At 35.9% G+C, this 16093-nt stretch overlaps 2 protein-coding genes across 5 annotated transcripts; both read left to right on the top strand.

Annotated features, from left to right (window-relative positions):
* Nucleotides 1-5120: 5120 nt before the first annotated feature.
* SIP2 (seed imbibition 2) lies at nucleotides 5121-11204 on the top strand. Of its 3 annotated transcripts, none has more exons than XM_021944431.2 (14): nucleotides 5121-5345; nucleotides 6004-6211; nucleotides 6385-6638; nucleotides 6969-7059; nucleotides 7255-7303; nucleotides 7417-7508; nucleotides 7609-7716; nucleotides 7932-8054; nucleotides 8556-9108; nucleotides 9488-9555; nucleotides 9645-9779; nucleotides 9875-10092; nucleotides 10386-10474; nucleotides 10566-11204. In XM_021944431.2, the coding sequence occupies exons 2-14, from the start codon at nucleotides 6021-6023 to the stop codon at nucleotides 10914-10916; spliced, it is 2322 nt and encodes a 773-aa protein (XP_021800123.1). In that variant the 5' UTR covers nucleotides 5121-5345; nucleotides 6004-6020; the 3' UTR covers nucleotides 10917-11204. The 3 variants fall into 3 exon arrangements, with proteins under 3 accessions (XP_021800123.1, XP_021800122.1, XP_021800124.1); XM_021944430.2 differs by having other exon boundaries at nucleotides 6001-6211; XM_021944432.2 differs by having other exon boundaries at nucleotides 5997-6211.
* Nucleotides 11205-13348: 2144 nt separating this feature from the next.
* LOC110744463 (polygalacturonase-like) lies at nucleotides 13349-16047 on the top strand. Of its 2 annotated transcripts, none has more exons than XM_088255983.1 (9): nucleotides 13349-13710; nucleotides 14072-14200; nucleotides 14305-14472; nucleotides 14575-14595; nucleotides 14669-14876; nucleotides 14975-15056; nucleotides 15136-15283; nucleotides 15374-15487; nucleotides 15582-16047. In XM_088255983.1, the coding sequence occupies exons 1-9, from the start codon at nucleotides 13411-13413 to the stop codon at nucleotides 15798-15800; spliced, it is 1389 nt and encodes a 462-aa protein (XP_088112109.1). In that variant the 5' UTR covers nucleotides 13349-13410; the 3' UTR covers nucleotides 15801-16047. The 2 variants fall into 2 exon arrangements, with proteins under 2 accessions (XP_088112109.1, XP_021800130.1); XM_021944438.2 differs by having other exon boundaries at nucleotides 15175-15283; nucleotides 15582-16045.
* The last annotated feature ends 46 nt before the right edge of the window (nucleotides 16048-16093 follow it).

Raw genomic sequence — 16093 nt, 5'->3', positions numbered from 1 at the left:
GAAAGGTGATAATTTCGCAAACCTCAAGGACAATTTGTGATCAAAAGCCAAATAAAAATGCTAGGAATACTCTTAATTTGATACTTCTCTCTTCAGCTTGGTAAAAGCTATTCACCCCTACCGGCTAGGGTTAAGGTTTACCCCAATTACTGTGCCCTTGTTTCAGCTTATGGTCATAATTTTGACAATTTTTCATTTTTGATGAAATGGGGGGATAAATGCCAACAAACAACTACAAATTAGAAAGGGAAATCTGACGAGAACGAGAGACCCCTAAGAGATCATCTACCAGAACATCATTAACCCACACAGGAGTATTATCAAAATAACAAATTTTCATTTCATCTGCAGACTTCTTTGCATTTCCTACTTCCCTTGGTATATGGAAAAAAGGCTTTTTTATCACAAAACGTCCCTGACGTTTGCGAAACTATCAGATTGCATCCTTAAAGTTTTTTTTGTATCACTCATGGTCTCTAACGTTAATATAGGCGCTCTTAAATAGTTCATCTGTCAAAAAACCTGTTAAATCCAGGGATATAATCATCAAATCAATCCATTTTCACCTCTTCAATGAGCTTAATCAGTGTTCTATGTCTCTGTATCAACAAAAATTACATTTTAGAGAAAAAAACCTAGACAAATTGAGATATCATGACACAAAATTATAATATATAAGTCTAGAAACATGTAACCATAAACCAACTTGTACATTTTATTAAGCAATTGGCCAGAGCCCAAGGCATAACCAGGATTGGGGAAATACAAAAAATCAGGAAATTTGGAACATCTGTCGCAATTGGCCAGAGCCCAAGGCATATATAAGTCTGAAGTTGATTTGGAAATTTAACTTTTAGTGACGAAAAATCTGAAGAACACTGTCGCAGAAAATGTTTAGCCACGAAAAATCCGATGAACATCCGTCGCTAAAAACTTTTGGTGACGAAAAATCTTCAAATTTCTGGGCAAAACAGTAGCTGGATTTTTTGGGTTTTAGGTCCTTTTTTGAGCTTCAAATCGTCCTACTGCACACTATTGTTCAACGTGTGTTGTTTATAGTTCAATTTGTTTATGTTATTCCCTTCCATTTTTAGTGCTTACCTTTAGTTTCCCGCCAATTCCAACAAGAAATGGAGGGAATTGGTTCCAAATTGGTGGCAAATAGATCTGAGGCATTGAAGAGGTGAAAATGGATTGATTTGAAGATTATATTCCTGGATTTAACAATTTTTTTGATAAATGGACTATTTAAGAGCACTCATATTAACGTTAGGGACCATGAGTGATTCAAAAACTTTAAGGATGTAATCTGATAATTTCGTAAACATGGACGTTTTGTGATAAAAAGCCTTGAAAAAATATTGTTTAAATTTTAATGCATAATTATTGTAAAGACAAACACATTTAGATCTGACACTCTTCCACTAATTAGGGTTCAATCTTTGGTCTACTTTTCTATCTAAGCTTAATTTAATTTATTTTATTTTTCTCTTTGGTCCAACTTTTCTACGTAAAGTGGAAAGCAGAAATTTTATGTCAAAATGACAAGAAGTCTGCTTACATTAATGCTGGTTGGTGGGTAGTGGATTGGATCACAAACTCCGTCAGATCCGACGTGGTTTGGGCCCCACATGATTCGGACAAACATTCGGGTTTGGGTCCAGCCTGCCTGCTGCGGAGTGCGGCAGCTTATTTTTTTGTCGAAACTGCTCATGAGTGCAAGCTTATTAGCCATACACTCTTCTGGTGGCGCGCAAGTTGGGTGGGCAAGGGGATAGATGCTGACTCAGATATCATATTTTGTATTAATATATTTTGAGTTTTTTTGTCTGAATACTGAATATATTTTGAGTTTAGATTTAACGTAAAGAAATGTCCCATTTTATGAAGTTAATAAATCTTAAAAAAAACTTATGTTCTTCTATTGCGAACTGATTTTGGGTGGAAACTTTAACTTCAGAGTCGTACGTATTATCCATGTCAATGGCGAAATCAAGAATGTTTCAACGGATGGGCTAGCTAAATTTATTATCTTAAAATCTAATGATTTTTTTTTACTTACAGTTTCTATAGTATTTTTAGTAATAAAAGTATACATTAAATCATATTAATCGCGCTAGTTAATTGTAAAGGGTGATATGATGACCACTAACATGAATATTGACGACAAGAGGAAACATTGGGAGAAAATAGTAAAAAGTAGACAATTAAAATTATGAGTGTTTATTAAGGAAATATAAGATGATTATAGACAGTGGCGGAGCCAGAAATTTTATCAAGGAGAGTCAACTTTAAATAGGTTTATAATTACAATGAACTTAATTTTTATAGGAAAATATATATAAGAATTCATTGTAATGATTAAATTTCAATATCACAAATTTAATATCTTAGTAAGTATAACCCAAATTCTAGCAACCTAAAAATAATGAAAGAGTATTAAAAGTTGATTTTAGATAGAATGAGAAAATCAAATAAAATCCATGACACCCACATATAAATGACATATGAAGACATGAAAACAAATATAGATCATATTCATGCTCATTGTAGACAATTTACATTTGTGAGAAGAGTCAATATAGTAAATAGCCATAAAACAACTTGTATAACATAGATAAATATAATATTTTCAAAATGTTGAGAAGGGTCAAGTGACTCTTGTGGGCCGTAATTGGCTCCGTCAATGGTTACTAGGTTACATTTGGATGGACTATTAAGTTTTTATGGAGTGGATCATATCAAAAGGCTACATGGGCTAGAGCCCACAATCGCCTTATTGCTGGTTTCACCAGTGATCCACGTGTTGAGTCCAACGTCCACACAAAGGACTAGGGTTATCTCCCAATATACTTAATTAAGTGGATGCCGTATTGGCAACAATTTGGAATTGGCTTTTTATTAATTCGTGTGAGATTTGTGAGTGGATTGAGAATCTAAGCAGCACAATAAGCAAGCACATATTCTTTTGTATTAATAATGAGAATATTATCATATTTGTAGTAGTCCGTCGTTTGAAGATCATAGTGACTTCCTTATTCATTACTTAACTATATATATATATATATATACAAACACAATGGATTGACTAACAAAATTATGGAAAAAGGAACATATCAGATGAGAACGAATGAGCCAAATGGCTGGTTCTGATAAAAAAAAGAATTTCTTTGTTTTCTTTTTAAGGGATGCAGAAAATATTCTATCCATTCCATTTAATTACGTACTCACGTTTTATTTTCTTTAATCTCTGCACTAATTACAAACTTTAAAAGAAACTCATATACATCGCACATCTCCTTTTCCCCTCCCAACATGTGAGGTTTCAATGAAGCATCTTTTGATCCAAAAAAATTAAAAAAAAAACATGTGAGGTTATATAATGAGAACATGTACAAAGAATCTTTTTAGGGTCGAGTGTATAAGGGGTGAAAATAGAATTACCTATATGGTAGCTATAGACTAGTAATTTTATGACACGGGTGGAGCCACACTTTGACCTACTATGACGTGGTCATATTAAATTATTGGGACGAAAGATGCCATTCGAGTTCAAATTTGAGACTACTAATCGAGAGGCAAATGCTCTTACCTATGTTTTTCCCCTAAAGTAATAAATCTATATTATTGTGCCCATAAGAAACGAAAGCTAGTTCTACCACTGTTGGCTTTTTAGAAAAGTGATTTTGCTTTCAGGATAAAATCGTAACACAATTTGTCTATAAAATTTTTTGATGAGTACAAATAGAAATCTATCATAGAGAAATTATACTTCACATGTTACTAGAAAAGTTTATGAATCATTTTTTTTGTCCAATCCAAAAGGGTGGACAAAGGTAGGTGATGACTCATGAAACATATCTTATGACATGAATATTGTCTCGTGACTTTTGCCTTCTCAAAATGCCAACAGTTACGCCAAAAGCAGTTTTGATATTTTCAGACAAAAATTGACAACTTGAATTTTTTTACACTTGCGGTTGCAGTTGGGTGGTGAAAAACGGAAGAAAAATGTGACCACAAATTCTAAAGCCCGTAATTAAGTTGGTAATAACTTTCAAATTAGTCCAATAATGAAGTTGATTGAAAGAAACACCATGTTGTATTATGCGTTTCTTGTTCCAAAAGTACTGGTTTATCTCCATATTAAATCTAGAAAATGAGGTGGCCTTGCCCTAACTTTTGCTAAATCATAATGGCAGAAAAGTTGGCACCATTATAAATGGCATCAAATCATTTGGAATACAGAACATTAAAACAAAAATCACAAACCATTTTGTACATAAAAATTTGTATGAAACAAGGATAATATTGTTTTGTTATCCTCAATTAATTACAAATTGTCATGTGGAAAAGTTATCACGCGTGACATGTCGTGATTGATCGGATATAGCAAAATAATATTATTCCCATTTCACACTAGTATTTCTCCATTTTGTAACATCTAATGCAGATAAAAAATGCACTGTGGCGGTGCAAAGAATGAGTCAAGAGCCATATTAAACTATTTTTTCTCAATTGGGACTTTCCCATAACACAAAAATATCTATAACACAAAAATATCTATATTGTTTTTAAAAGATAACGACACATATTATGTTGTTACGTTGTCGATCAATCAACTACTCAAATGTATAAACAAGAAAAGTTAAATATTTTGAACTAAATATCTGAATCTAAAACACTCGAACTTGCAATTTGCTCTGTATTTTGTATCATTTTAGATTACCAAATTATCAATTCTTGACAATTAAAACATAGTTTTTAGTATACAAAGTTCTAGTCACTCATCCCTCATTCGAAAAAAAACAAATATAAAGAAAATGTTTCTTAGCAAACTGTCTAGCAATATAACAATTTTACGTTGTCAAAACCTGAATTTGTGGTACACATTTATAGAGATGACGTCCTTCTTCAAATAAACTATAGGAAATCACAATCAAAATTCGTAACATGAGAACATCACTATTGATTGACCAAAAGAAAGAACATAACTAGTGCACAAAAAAAATCCAATGATGGTATCCGACGTGGCAGCATCTGGAAGCATCGAGGATAGAACTTGCTCGAAGTTTAACGCAGCCCAAGTCGTATATAATTCCACCAACCTCTTCTTTGGAAACTCACGTTCTGTGTGTAAAAGCATTCAAAACACAGACCATCACCTAAAGCATTGCTTTAATTGCATTCAAGCGCATTCCGTTGCTGGGTGCACTTGTTCTTCTCTCTGGGTTTTGGTTTTCCAAACCCTCACTTTCATTTCATCTCTCTGTCCATTTCTAGAGGCTTAACAAAGCTCTGTGCTTGAATTCCTTGGGCAGCCAGAGACCTCTTTACCTTTTCTGGTGAGTGCTTGGGGTTTTCTGGAATTGTTTGAGCTTTGATTGTGAAGTCGGTGGTGTGAGCTGTTTTTTAGCTCTTTGTTTACTTCTTCATGAAGCTCCAGCTGGGTTTTTGCCTTCAATGGCTTCTAATGATAAATTAACCATGAATTGAGCTTAGGCTCTGTGATACTTGAACTTCGATTAAAATCCTGAAGCTCCTGTTTTATTCTGTTAGTCAGTTTCATATGATTGTTCTGAATTTTTGGGGTTTTCAGACCAAAAAGTTTCAAGCTTTCAGCAAAAGTTAAAGGCTGGGAAAGGGCAAAGGCCCACACCATGTGGACCAAACTTGATGGTGATTCAAAACCCTCAAGTTATTTTCCTTTTTGCCTTTTGGGTTTTTTTTTAATTTCTGTAGCAGTTTTCCTCAAGCAGCCTCAAATTTTCGAAATTACCAAATAAACCCTGTGCGCCAACATGCATTTCACCTGGGTTCTTAAATTTTTCCATTGATGGTATATTTTTGCTGTAAAAAATTATGGCTTTTTATTTATTTATTATAAAACCCATGGATAAATATGAAATTGATGTAGTTGATAATTGTAAAAATGCTCCAGAATTCTCTATCTGATCCAAGGTGAATTTTGATGAATTTATGTTTTATGTTGTGAGACAGTAGTTTCGCAGTCATCAACCATGACGGTCATCCCACAGATTTCAATCAACGATGGGAACTTGGTGGTTCAGGGAAAGACCATTTTGACTGGAGTTCCAGACAACATCGTGCTTACACCAGGGACTGGTGTTGGGCTCGTTGCTGGTGCTTTCATTGGTGCCACTGCCGCTCAAAGCAAAAGCCTTCACATCTTCCCCATTGGTGTTTTAGAGTAAGCAGTTTCAGTATCTCTTGTGTTTTTGGTTGTCAAAATCAATATGTCAAAGTTTAAATCTTTTAGCTTTAGCCGTAGATGGTGATTGAGTAATGGTGCAATGATTGCTATGCTTTGAATTTCAATTTTTCAAATATGGTAGTAATTACTGTCGTTATTATGATGCATAGGGGTCTCCGTTTCATGTGCTGTTTCCGGTTCAAGTTATGGTGGATGACTCAGAGGATGGGGACATGTGGGAAAGATGTTCCATTGGAGACCCAATTCATGCTTGTTGAAAGCGAAGGTGATGGCGAAGGAGGTGATGAAGATGATTCTTCTTCCCCTACCATCTACACCGTCTTCCTGCCTCTGCTTGAGGGCCTCTTCCGTTCTGTTCTGCAAGGCAACGAGAGGAATGAAGTCGAGGTTTGCCTCGAGAGTGGTGAGTAGGTTATGGCAATAAAACAAGTATCTGGTGTAGGCTATATACACCTTCCCTGCCTGTCATTCCATTATATAAGGCCATGTCTTCCCGTTAATCAGTCCCATCCCGCCGGCCAATAATGAAGGAGATGAACAATCTGAAAATGTGGGGTGGAGCTGTCATTAATGCGAACACAGTCGGGCTGGAGAAACCACCCACAGTGAATATCATTCAAATGAATCAAATAATTGGAGTTTAAAGGATTTGGGAAAAGAAAAAACATACAAAATTCGAGTTCGAAGGAACCAAAAACAACGTGTTTCTTGTGGTGTGTGATTGGTTTTGCAGGAGATTCTGCTGTTCAGACCAATCAGGGCCAGTGCCTTGTTTACATCCATGCTGGAACCAATCCATTTGAGGTTATCACACAGGCTGTAAAGTAAGTCCTGAATTTTCATTCTAATAATTTATCGTCATCATTGTAGATCTGCAATTAAATCTTTAATTTTGTTTTGCTAATATGATTATGTTATTGCTAGAGAAGGTAAATAATTTGGTTTTGATTAGGATGATGGATGATGTCTTTGCATTTATTTTGGTAAATGACTCCTCTGTTTTCATTTTCATTAAACAGGGCTGTGGAAAAACACATGAAAACTTTTGTTCACCGTGAGAAGAAAAAGGTAAGACCACAACACTTTTTGTCTTCTTCTGTAATTGGTGTTCTACAATTTGAATGGCGCATCACAACCTTTTCTTGAATGAATCTAATATCTGTTCTCTTGGTTGCATGCAGTTGCCTTCTTTTCTTGACTGGTTTGGCTGGTGTACATGGGATGCCTTTTACACTGATGTCACAGCCGAGGGTGTGGAGCAAGGCCTTAAAAGGTAATAAGAAACGATATCATAATTAACTTGCCATTTACTCTAACTTGAATTTGTAAGCATCTTTATTTAATTACTGTGTTGTGTTGTGGAATCATTGCAGCTTATCCAAGGGTGGGACGCCTCCGCGATTCCTTATCGTTGATGATGGCTGGCAACAGATTGAAAATAAAGACAAGGATACAGATGCTGTTGTACAAGAAGGAGCACAGTAATGCTTCTGTCTTCTTTTTCAATTTTAAATGATTACTCTTTTATCAGTTTTGATAATGTTCTCTTTTCATGTGCATGATTGGAATAGGATAAGTTAGAAAGATCTTCTTTTGTCGTCTTCTTACATGCAATCATGCATTTTTTCTCCGGACATTGCTGTTGGGTCTATCGACTTAAAGTAGTTGGTTAGTTAATGCGATACGCTAATTGCAGGTTTGCAAGTAGGCTGACTGGAATAAAAGAGAATGAAAAATTCCAAAAGAATGGCCACAACAGTGAGCAAGTCTCCGGTCTGAAACACGTTGTGGATGAAGCCAAGCAACATCAAAATGTGAAGTAAGTTGCACGGAACTCCCTGCTGTTCTTTTATAATGGTTTTACATAGAATTTGTTTATCTACTTCGGACGCATAGCAAGATATTGCTGGGATTTAAAAATCCATGATTTCGTATCCTTAAAAATGGTAGGTCAGAGTAGAGATCCCCTGGAGAAATATTTATTACGATATTCAGAATTATAACATGAAAATGGGTACTTATTGGGAAATTAATTACAGATATGTGTGATGTCGAAGAGTTTATGATCAGAATAAATGTTGAATGGGGACAAAGGGCTTTTTCTTCTAGTTAATAAATTGATGGGTTTAGTTTGAATAAAATCTCACTATCAGTAGCAAACAAGGAAAAAAAATTGAATATTGTGGGATGCTAGATTTTGTATTCTGCTTGACATTTGCTGATGGTCATCCATTGTAAGATTTTATTTATTTATTGAAAAAAAAAGATTTATGTAGGAAGTATTGTTACTCATTAGCTGAATTTGTGAATTGCTGCGCAGATTTGTGTATGTATGGCATGCTCTAGCTGGTTACTGGGGTGGAGTGAAACCAGCTGCTACTGGCATGGAACACTATGAAACTGCTTTGGCATACCCAGTGTCGTCCCCTGGTGTAACGGGAAACCAACCAGACATAGTTATGGACAGCTTATCTGTTCACGGCCTTGGTCTGGTACATCCAAAGAAAGTTTTCAATTTCTACAATGAGCTTCATGCCTACTTGGCTTCTTGTGGTGTGGATGGAGTTAAGGTTGATGTTCAAAACATCATTGAGACTCTTGGGTCTGGTCATGGTGGTAGAGTTTCATTGACCCGCAGCTACCACCAGGCACTTGAGGCTTCGGTTGCTCGAAACTTTCCTGACAATGGATGTATCTCTTGCATGTGTCATAACACTGATGGGCTCTACAGTTCCAAGCAGACTGCTGTGGTGAGAGCTTCTGATGACTTCTACCCCCGGGATCCTGCTTCTCACACAATTCATATATCTTCTGTTGCTTATAACACCCTTTTCCTTGGAGAATTCATGCAACCTGATTGGGATATGTTTCATGTAAGTAAATAATGAGGTATTTTATGTCTCATTTTGTTATCTCAATATGCTTTGGCACTGTTTGATTTTTCTGGATGTTGATGTGTGGGAGGCTAGTAAGCAGCCATTTCCTTGAAGTACATGCTTATTAAATTTACATTCATGTGTAATTGTAAAAAGTAGTTTACTATTGCTTACTAGTCTACGTTAGTTGGTGGAGGCTTGAAACATCAATATTCATGTTTGTTCAAGATTTACAATTGCAATTTATTTGGTTATTTGCAATGTTCTGTGATGTTGAGACTCAATGTCATTTATTTGGAAGAAAGGCAGATAAACTTGTTGCTATTATCATTTGGCATAACATGTTTTATTGATGAAAGAATCTTTTCTTTTGCAGAGTTTACATTCAGCTGCAGATTATCACGGTGCAGCTCGTGCTGTTGGTGGATGTGCAATCTATGTCAGGTAATGCTATGCACCAAACAAATTTATTCTATAGGCACTTCATGGAAGTATGAGTTCTAATGTATAATTTTGGGTATTTCTCTTAACAGTGATAAGCCAGGCAACCACAACTTTGATCTTTTGAGGAAGCTGGTCCTCCCTGATGGATCTGTCCTCCGTGCCCAATTACCTGGCAGGCCTACCCGTGATTGTCTCTTTGCTGATCCAGCAAGAGATGGGACCAGGTTTGTTCTGTTTCCTCTCTATGCTTTCCAAGTTATATGGTTTTTAAAATTTAGATCTCTATAAGTAAAGCTTATGTAAATAATTTTCTTTGCAGCTTGCTCAAAATTTGGAATGTCAACAAATGCTCTGGTGTGGTTGGTGTGTTTAACTGTCAAGGTGCAGGTTGGTGCAAGATTATAAAGAAGACTCGCATTCATGATGAGTCTCCTAGTACCCTCACTGCTTCTGTCCGTGCCACCGATGTTGATGTCATTGCTCAAGTTGCTGGTGCTGATTGGAATGGAGAAACAGTAGTTTATGCTCATAAGTCAGGTACCAACAGTCAGGAAACAATTCTCAAGTAGCTTGTCAATATGATATAATAGCAAAACTCATGGGAACAAATCTACCTACCTTTATTATAAATTGTAACATTATTGCCACTACTTCCTGGTCTTCAGCTTTCTATCATTATGAACCGTTATTGACTGTCAATAGGAACAAAATGATATAATTGCAAAACTCATAAAAACAAATCTACCTACCTTTATTATAAATTGTAACATTATTACCACTACTTCCTGGTCTTCAGCTTTCTAACATTATGAACCATTATTGACTGTCAGGAGAGGTAATTCGGTTGCCAAAAGGTGGTTCGGTCCCTGTGAGTCTTAATGTTCTGGAGTATGAGCTTTTCCATTTCTGTCCTCTCAAGGTTGGTATCTATAGCTGCTATTGTTTATTAGATGCTGAAATTCCGATTGTTGCTAAGGGTTTACTAAATGATATGGTTTTGTCTGTTGCAGGAGATCACATCCAACATCTCATTTGCGCCAATAGGCCTACTTGACATGTTCAATGCCAGTGCTGCTGTGGAGCAGTTTGAAATCCATTTGGCTTCTGACAAGAAACCAGAGCTTTCCAATGGGGAAGATACCACTTCTCTCTCCGAGAATGGATCTCCAACTGCGACAATTGGTCTCAAAACCAGAGGATGTGGAAGATTTGGAGCGTACCTTTCCCAGCATCCACTGAAGTGCACTGTCGACAATGCTGAGACTGACTTCGAATATGACTCTGCAACTGGATTAATGACCATTACCATCCCAGTTCCAGACGAAGAGATGTACAGATGGTCAGTAGAGATCCAAGTTTAAGCAGTCCAATACTAAGAATTTAGTTAACATTGTCACTCTGGTTGGGGGTTTTGGAATTCATGCATTTGAAGACATGATGTGGCTGTTTTGCATGCTGGAGGGAGAGGCCCTACTTGGGAAATAAGTAATAGAGTAGCTAATGTTGTAGTGTTCTGGTTTCTCTGTAATAAAAGTTCTACTCAGCATCCTGTTCCTTTAGTGATGTTGCTAAGAACTAGAGTTAACCAATGTTGTAGTGTTCTGATTTCTCTGTAATAAAAGTATCTAATCTATCTTTGTTACTCAGCATCATCCTCTTCCATTTTTTTAATGTCCTGTGCAAACGTGCAAGCAGGAAAAGAAAACCTTAAATCAACTCAACCTTAGGAAAGATTCTTAGTTCTAATCAGTTTTATACAATCATGAGTCTACTTCTTGAGAAAATTTCAGTAGGGCTTATTTATGTCACTTCGTGAGCGAGTACAGTCCAGTTAAAATTAGACATGTATTTTATGAGATAAAAACTGTCAAGACAGGAACAGTCACTGAAGATTTTCTTGTCTCTCACATCACATGAGAACCCACAAAGAAATGTAGATGATAAATCATATCATACCATATGCAACCATGTAATCATTACCTCATTCAATCATTGTCATCTTATACTTTGCTTAATTACCTTATTTAAGTCGACAACATGATGCAGGTTTAGAAGATTCTTTGTTCCACTCCATCATGACTAACTAAGAAATAAAATTAATAATATGACAACCAGATAATGTATACGACTCTCTAACACCACTTTGCTTTCAATGTTTTCCTTCTGATGCATAGTTTCCTTCAAATTTTACATCCTGATGTTACGTTACGAGTCGTATCAAAAACTAATTATCGAGCATTTAAATGATACATAGGAATGTGTAGGAATTTTAAAAAAAAAAACAGATAAAGAGATTAGAAATAATATTGGGGACAGATCGTTAAACCATACATATTAAAATTAATTTTATGTAAAATTCAAAGGAAAAATTACTAAACCAATTACAAGTAGTCGAAGAAAGATGCCCCTACTTTGTCAGAAAATCAGCTACCATGTTAGATTATCGAAATTATTTGTATCTCTAGGCAATCTTTGATTTCAAATATAACACATCTATTAGAAATCTAAAGAGAGGAGAGAGAAAAAAAAAACTATATGGCGTAGTCCACACATGATATGGATGAATACTTCCGATGTTTTAGTATGATTGGAACACGCCATTTATTATATATGCTAGTCAAATTATTAATCATTACAAACAACTAGAGAGAGATGTTTGCACGCTATGGAATTCTTCGCATTGCATCACGGAGTTTCCTCATAATTTCTCACTCAAAAAATTAAAAAATCATGACATTGTGATATTTCCAAACAATATAAGGGCTCTTTTGAGACTGCTTTTTTAGTCAGAACTTCTGATCGTAAGTGCTTCTCACAAAAGCGCTTTTATTATAAATATGTTGAATTTTTATAAGAAATCAAAGTGCTTTCTGGAAAAGCACTTGGGGGTGCTTCCTGAATAAGCACATAGCATGTGCTTCTTCAAACATCACTCCCACAACCTAGAAGCACTTCTGAACTGAATCAAAGCGCTTCCATTTGTTAATGTGTTGCATCCTTTAATCCTAAAAATGAAAATGGTGACACAACCCATCGTCTCCACCCCTTTTCTCCAGTACTACAAATTTCTCCCATCTATTGTTTAATTTTTGCCTACAAAATTCTCCCGTTGACAATTTAATAACATAACATGTCAGATTGTATGTCAAAAGAATATTTCTATATGTAGCCGCGAATTAACAGGCATAACTTTAAGTCCACATTGAAGTATATAATCTCACTATATTTGAAGGATTTTCAATGCAAAACATTAGCAAACATAGCAACTTATTTGTGGGCCATAAACAGACAAACATAGTGTGCTTTCCGATTACCACTCAAGTGATATAATCTTATCAATAATGGTAGCTATATAGAATCAAACGATAAAACGGGAGTTTAGAGAACGCTACGTACTTTGTGTATACATAAAAAAAATTATTATTAGAACAACATGTTCTTCCTCTAGAGTTACGAAGTTTGTTGCCAAACTACTCGGATCATTGAGTAGGTGAATTCTTGTTGAAATGTGTACTCAGATTGACAATCCAACAACGCACTATGCGAGATAATTGGGAAAAGAACATAACATAATCATATACAATGTCTTTGCATACAGTCTTTTTAAATGATAATACTAATTGTGTGGGTATATATAGAAAAGAATGACATGTAATGATGACGAAGAGATTAAATCACATTTTCATGTGACGCATCAAGAAGTTGATGGGGCACCAACAAGTAATGAGGGCTTCTCAGTCTGTCTCTATAAATATCGAATCTCACCATCCCATTCTTCTCACCAATCCATAAATTTTAGCTCAAATATCCCATGAACATCCATTTTGCATGCTTCTTATATAATAGAAGAAAACGATGGCTCCTCAAGAAATTGATTTAATCCCATTCTTCTTCATCATCCTCTCTTTTGTTTCCTGCAGTTTACAAGACATCCCACTCAACAAGTATGTTGAGGAAGCATCTCAATTCGGTTCCCAAGCTTATCCTTCATACTTCGACATGATCGATGATGGCGGTAACTTCTCCAAAGACTTGATCAAGCAAAGTTCAGACGTCCTAAGTTTGAAGAGCTTCGATAAAGTGGGTGGCACTTCGGCTTCGGTAAATGTCAATGATTTTGGAGCTGAGGGTGATGGAGAAACTGATGACACAGAGGTGATATTCCTCTTAAACCTAAATGGTGGTTATTTTGTGGCTTCCATGAGGTTACTATATCTTGTATTTTGCTTTCTGATGTGTAGTATTATTATTTGTTCAAGAATTAATGTCAAGTTTCAGATGTAAAACTTGGCAAAATAAATACAACATATAATGAGTGGTTCCACTACATCGATACTTTCCGTATAAAACTCCACACTGGATTGTATATGTGGTCCAGTTATTGATAGTTTGATAATAGTGGGCCGCTAGTCTGTCCCCTTGAAATCTTTACATTATTGAAGAGACAACTTGTATTTTACACTTTATTTCTTTTATATATATTGGTGTTGTATGCTTAATTATATAGTTCTTTCAGGCGTTTGAGAAGGCTTGGAAGGTCGCTTGTTCATCTAATGATGAAGCTGTTCTGGTGGTGCCTGAGAAGATCTATCGCCTCAAACCAATTCAATTTTCAGGCCCTTGCAAATCTGAAGTCACGGTTCAGGTGAGCTAAGAAAGGAAGGCTATAGCTAGCTAACTATGCTTGAATTAATATACTCTAAACTATTCTTGTGTGAACAAAAATAAAGATTCTGGGAAAATTTTCAGATTCTTGGAACCTTAAAAGCTTCCGAAAATCTATCTGACTTCAGCCAAGATGGTAGACACTGGCTTGTCTTTGACACCGTCCGAAATTTATTGGTTGAAGGTGGTGGAGTCATCAATGGCAATGGGGAACAATGGTGGCAAAACTCATGCAAAATCAATAAATCTAAGGTATATTAGTATAATTTAAATGCTGTTTTCAGATACTTGTACTTGGTTTAATAAAATATATGCTGACTTAATGTGTTCCAATCCAATATTGATCATTTGCAGCCCTGCAAGGACGCACCAACGGTATGTATGTTCATTTCCTTACTGAGATAGCCCCATGCATGTATATACATACAAACTGTTATTTTGGCTGCAGGCACTCATCTTTCAGAAGTGCAAGAATTTGAGGGTGAATAATCTGAACATACAAGATGCGCAACAAATTCATGTGTCTTTCCAGAAGTGCATGAAAGTTCAAGCTTCCAATCTCTCAATAATTGCACCAGAGAAAAGCCCTAATACTGATGGAATTCATGTCACAGATACGCAAAACATACTCATCACAAACTCTGTTATAGCCACAGGTGCACTTCACATTAAACCAAACAAAAATAAATTTTTCTAATTACTGCAACCCTTCAATCATCCTAACATATAGATATATACCATATTGTTAACTAAGGTGATGATTGTCTTTCAATTGTAAATGGATGCGGAAAGGTGCAAGCCACGAACATTACCTGTGGACCAGGTCATGGAATCAGGTATAATTTTGAACCCCTACTTTCCGAGTAAATTTTCGGGTTGAATTCAGATCGGCAGTCTAGAGACGTACCATGACAGCCTGAGTATTGTCCAAAATTTTCATGGTGATCACTTCAGTATTGGAAGCTTGGGATCTGGACATTCAAAAGCTTATGTTTCAGAAATTACAGTAAATGGAGCTATACTTTCTGGAACCACAAATGGGGTTAGGATTAAGACATGGCAGGTATATAGAGTTTCAAATTAACTTAATTAGAAGTACTGAATGAGTTTTGAGTACCAAAAAACATGGAACAACCAACAATGTTATATTCAGGGAGGATCCGGAAGTGCAAGCAACATCACATTTGAGAACATTGAAATGCACAATGTTTCCAACCCGATAATTATCGACCAAAACTACTGCGACAGAAAACCTTGCAAAGAACAGGTAATTAATCAAACTACCAGAAGATTAATTACACCAACTTCATCACTTGATTAGGTTCTTGATTAATAATTATCTATTGATTCAATGATCACAGAGATCAGCAGTTCAAGTGGAAAATGTGGTGTACAAGAACATTAGTGGAACAAGTGCTTCGGATGTTGCGATAAAATTCGATTGCAGCAAGAGCTTCCCTTGTAAGGGGATTGTGTTGCAAGGTATTAATCTCCAGCGCGAGGAAGGGAAAGCGGCTAAAGCATTATGCAACCATGTCAATGTGAATAGCATAGGAGATGTTTCTCCACTTTGCCCTTAGTTAAAACAAGGGCAATATATACAAGACTTGCCAATATATATATGAACATCTTTCTTCATTATTTTTTGTTGTTGTATAGGATGACTCATGTCTTGCCCACAGTCATCAGCTCTCTTTTGAGCTACTGTGGAAGCCTATAAAAGCCTAGATACCAAAACTCTTCCTAATTGTTTATTAAAGTGAGTCATATGATATGACATCTTCAATTCAAAATTGTTGTGGCCGCCCCTACCCTTAATATGGTCGTATTTATTTGTTGTCAAGCAAAAGAAAAAGTCATTCCTAATTATTTA

Source organism: Prunus avium, chromosome 7 (assembly GCF_965620075.1).
Source record: "Prunus avium chromosome 7, drPruAviu1.hap1.1, whole genome shotgun sequence".
Lineage (NCBI taxonomy): Eukaryota > Viridiplantae > Streptophyta > Magnoliopsida > Rosales > Rosaceae > Prunus > Prunus avium.
The sequence above is the reverse complement of the archived record's forward strand: the minus strand, read 5'-3'. Positions and strand labels throughout refer to the sequence as shown.

Excerpts from the sequence above, each read along its gene's own strand:
- SIP2 (XM_021944431.2), top strand. The coding sequence starts at position 6,021 with ATGACGGTCATCCCACAGATTTCAATCAACGATGGGAACTTGGTGGTT. Across the intron at positions 6,212-6,384 it reads TTCCCCATTGGTGTTTTAGA|GGGTCTCCGTTTCATGTGCT; the intron begins GTAAGCAGTTTC and ends TATGATGCATAG. Across the intron at positions 10,475-10,565 it reads TCCATTTCTGTCCTCTCAAG|GAGATCACATCCAACATCTC; the intron begins GTTGGTATCTAT and ends TGTCTGTTGCAG.
- LOC110744463 (XM_088255983.1), top strand. The coding sequence starts at position 13,411 with ATGGCTCCTCAAGAAATTGATTTAATCCCATTCTTCTTCATCATCCTC. Across the intron at positions 14,473-14,574 it reads GCAAAATCAATAAATCTAAG|CCCTGCAAGGACGCACCAAC; the intron begins GTATATTAGTAT and ends GATCATTTGCAG. Across the intron at positions 15,488-15,581 it reads GAAAACCTTGCAAAGAACAG|AGATCAGCAGTTCAAGTGGA; the intron begins GTAATTAATCAA and ends CAATGATCACAG.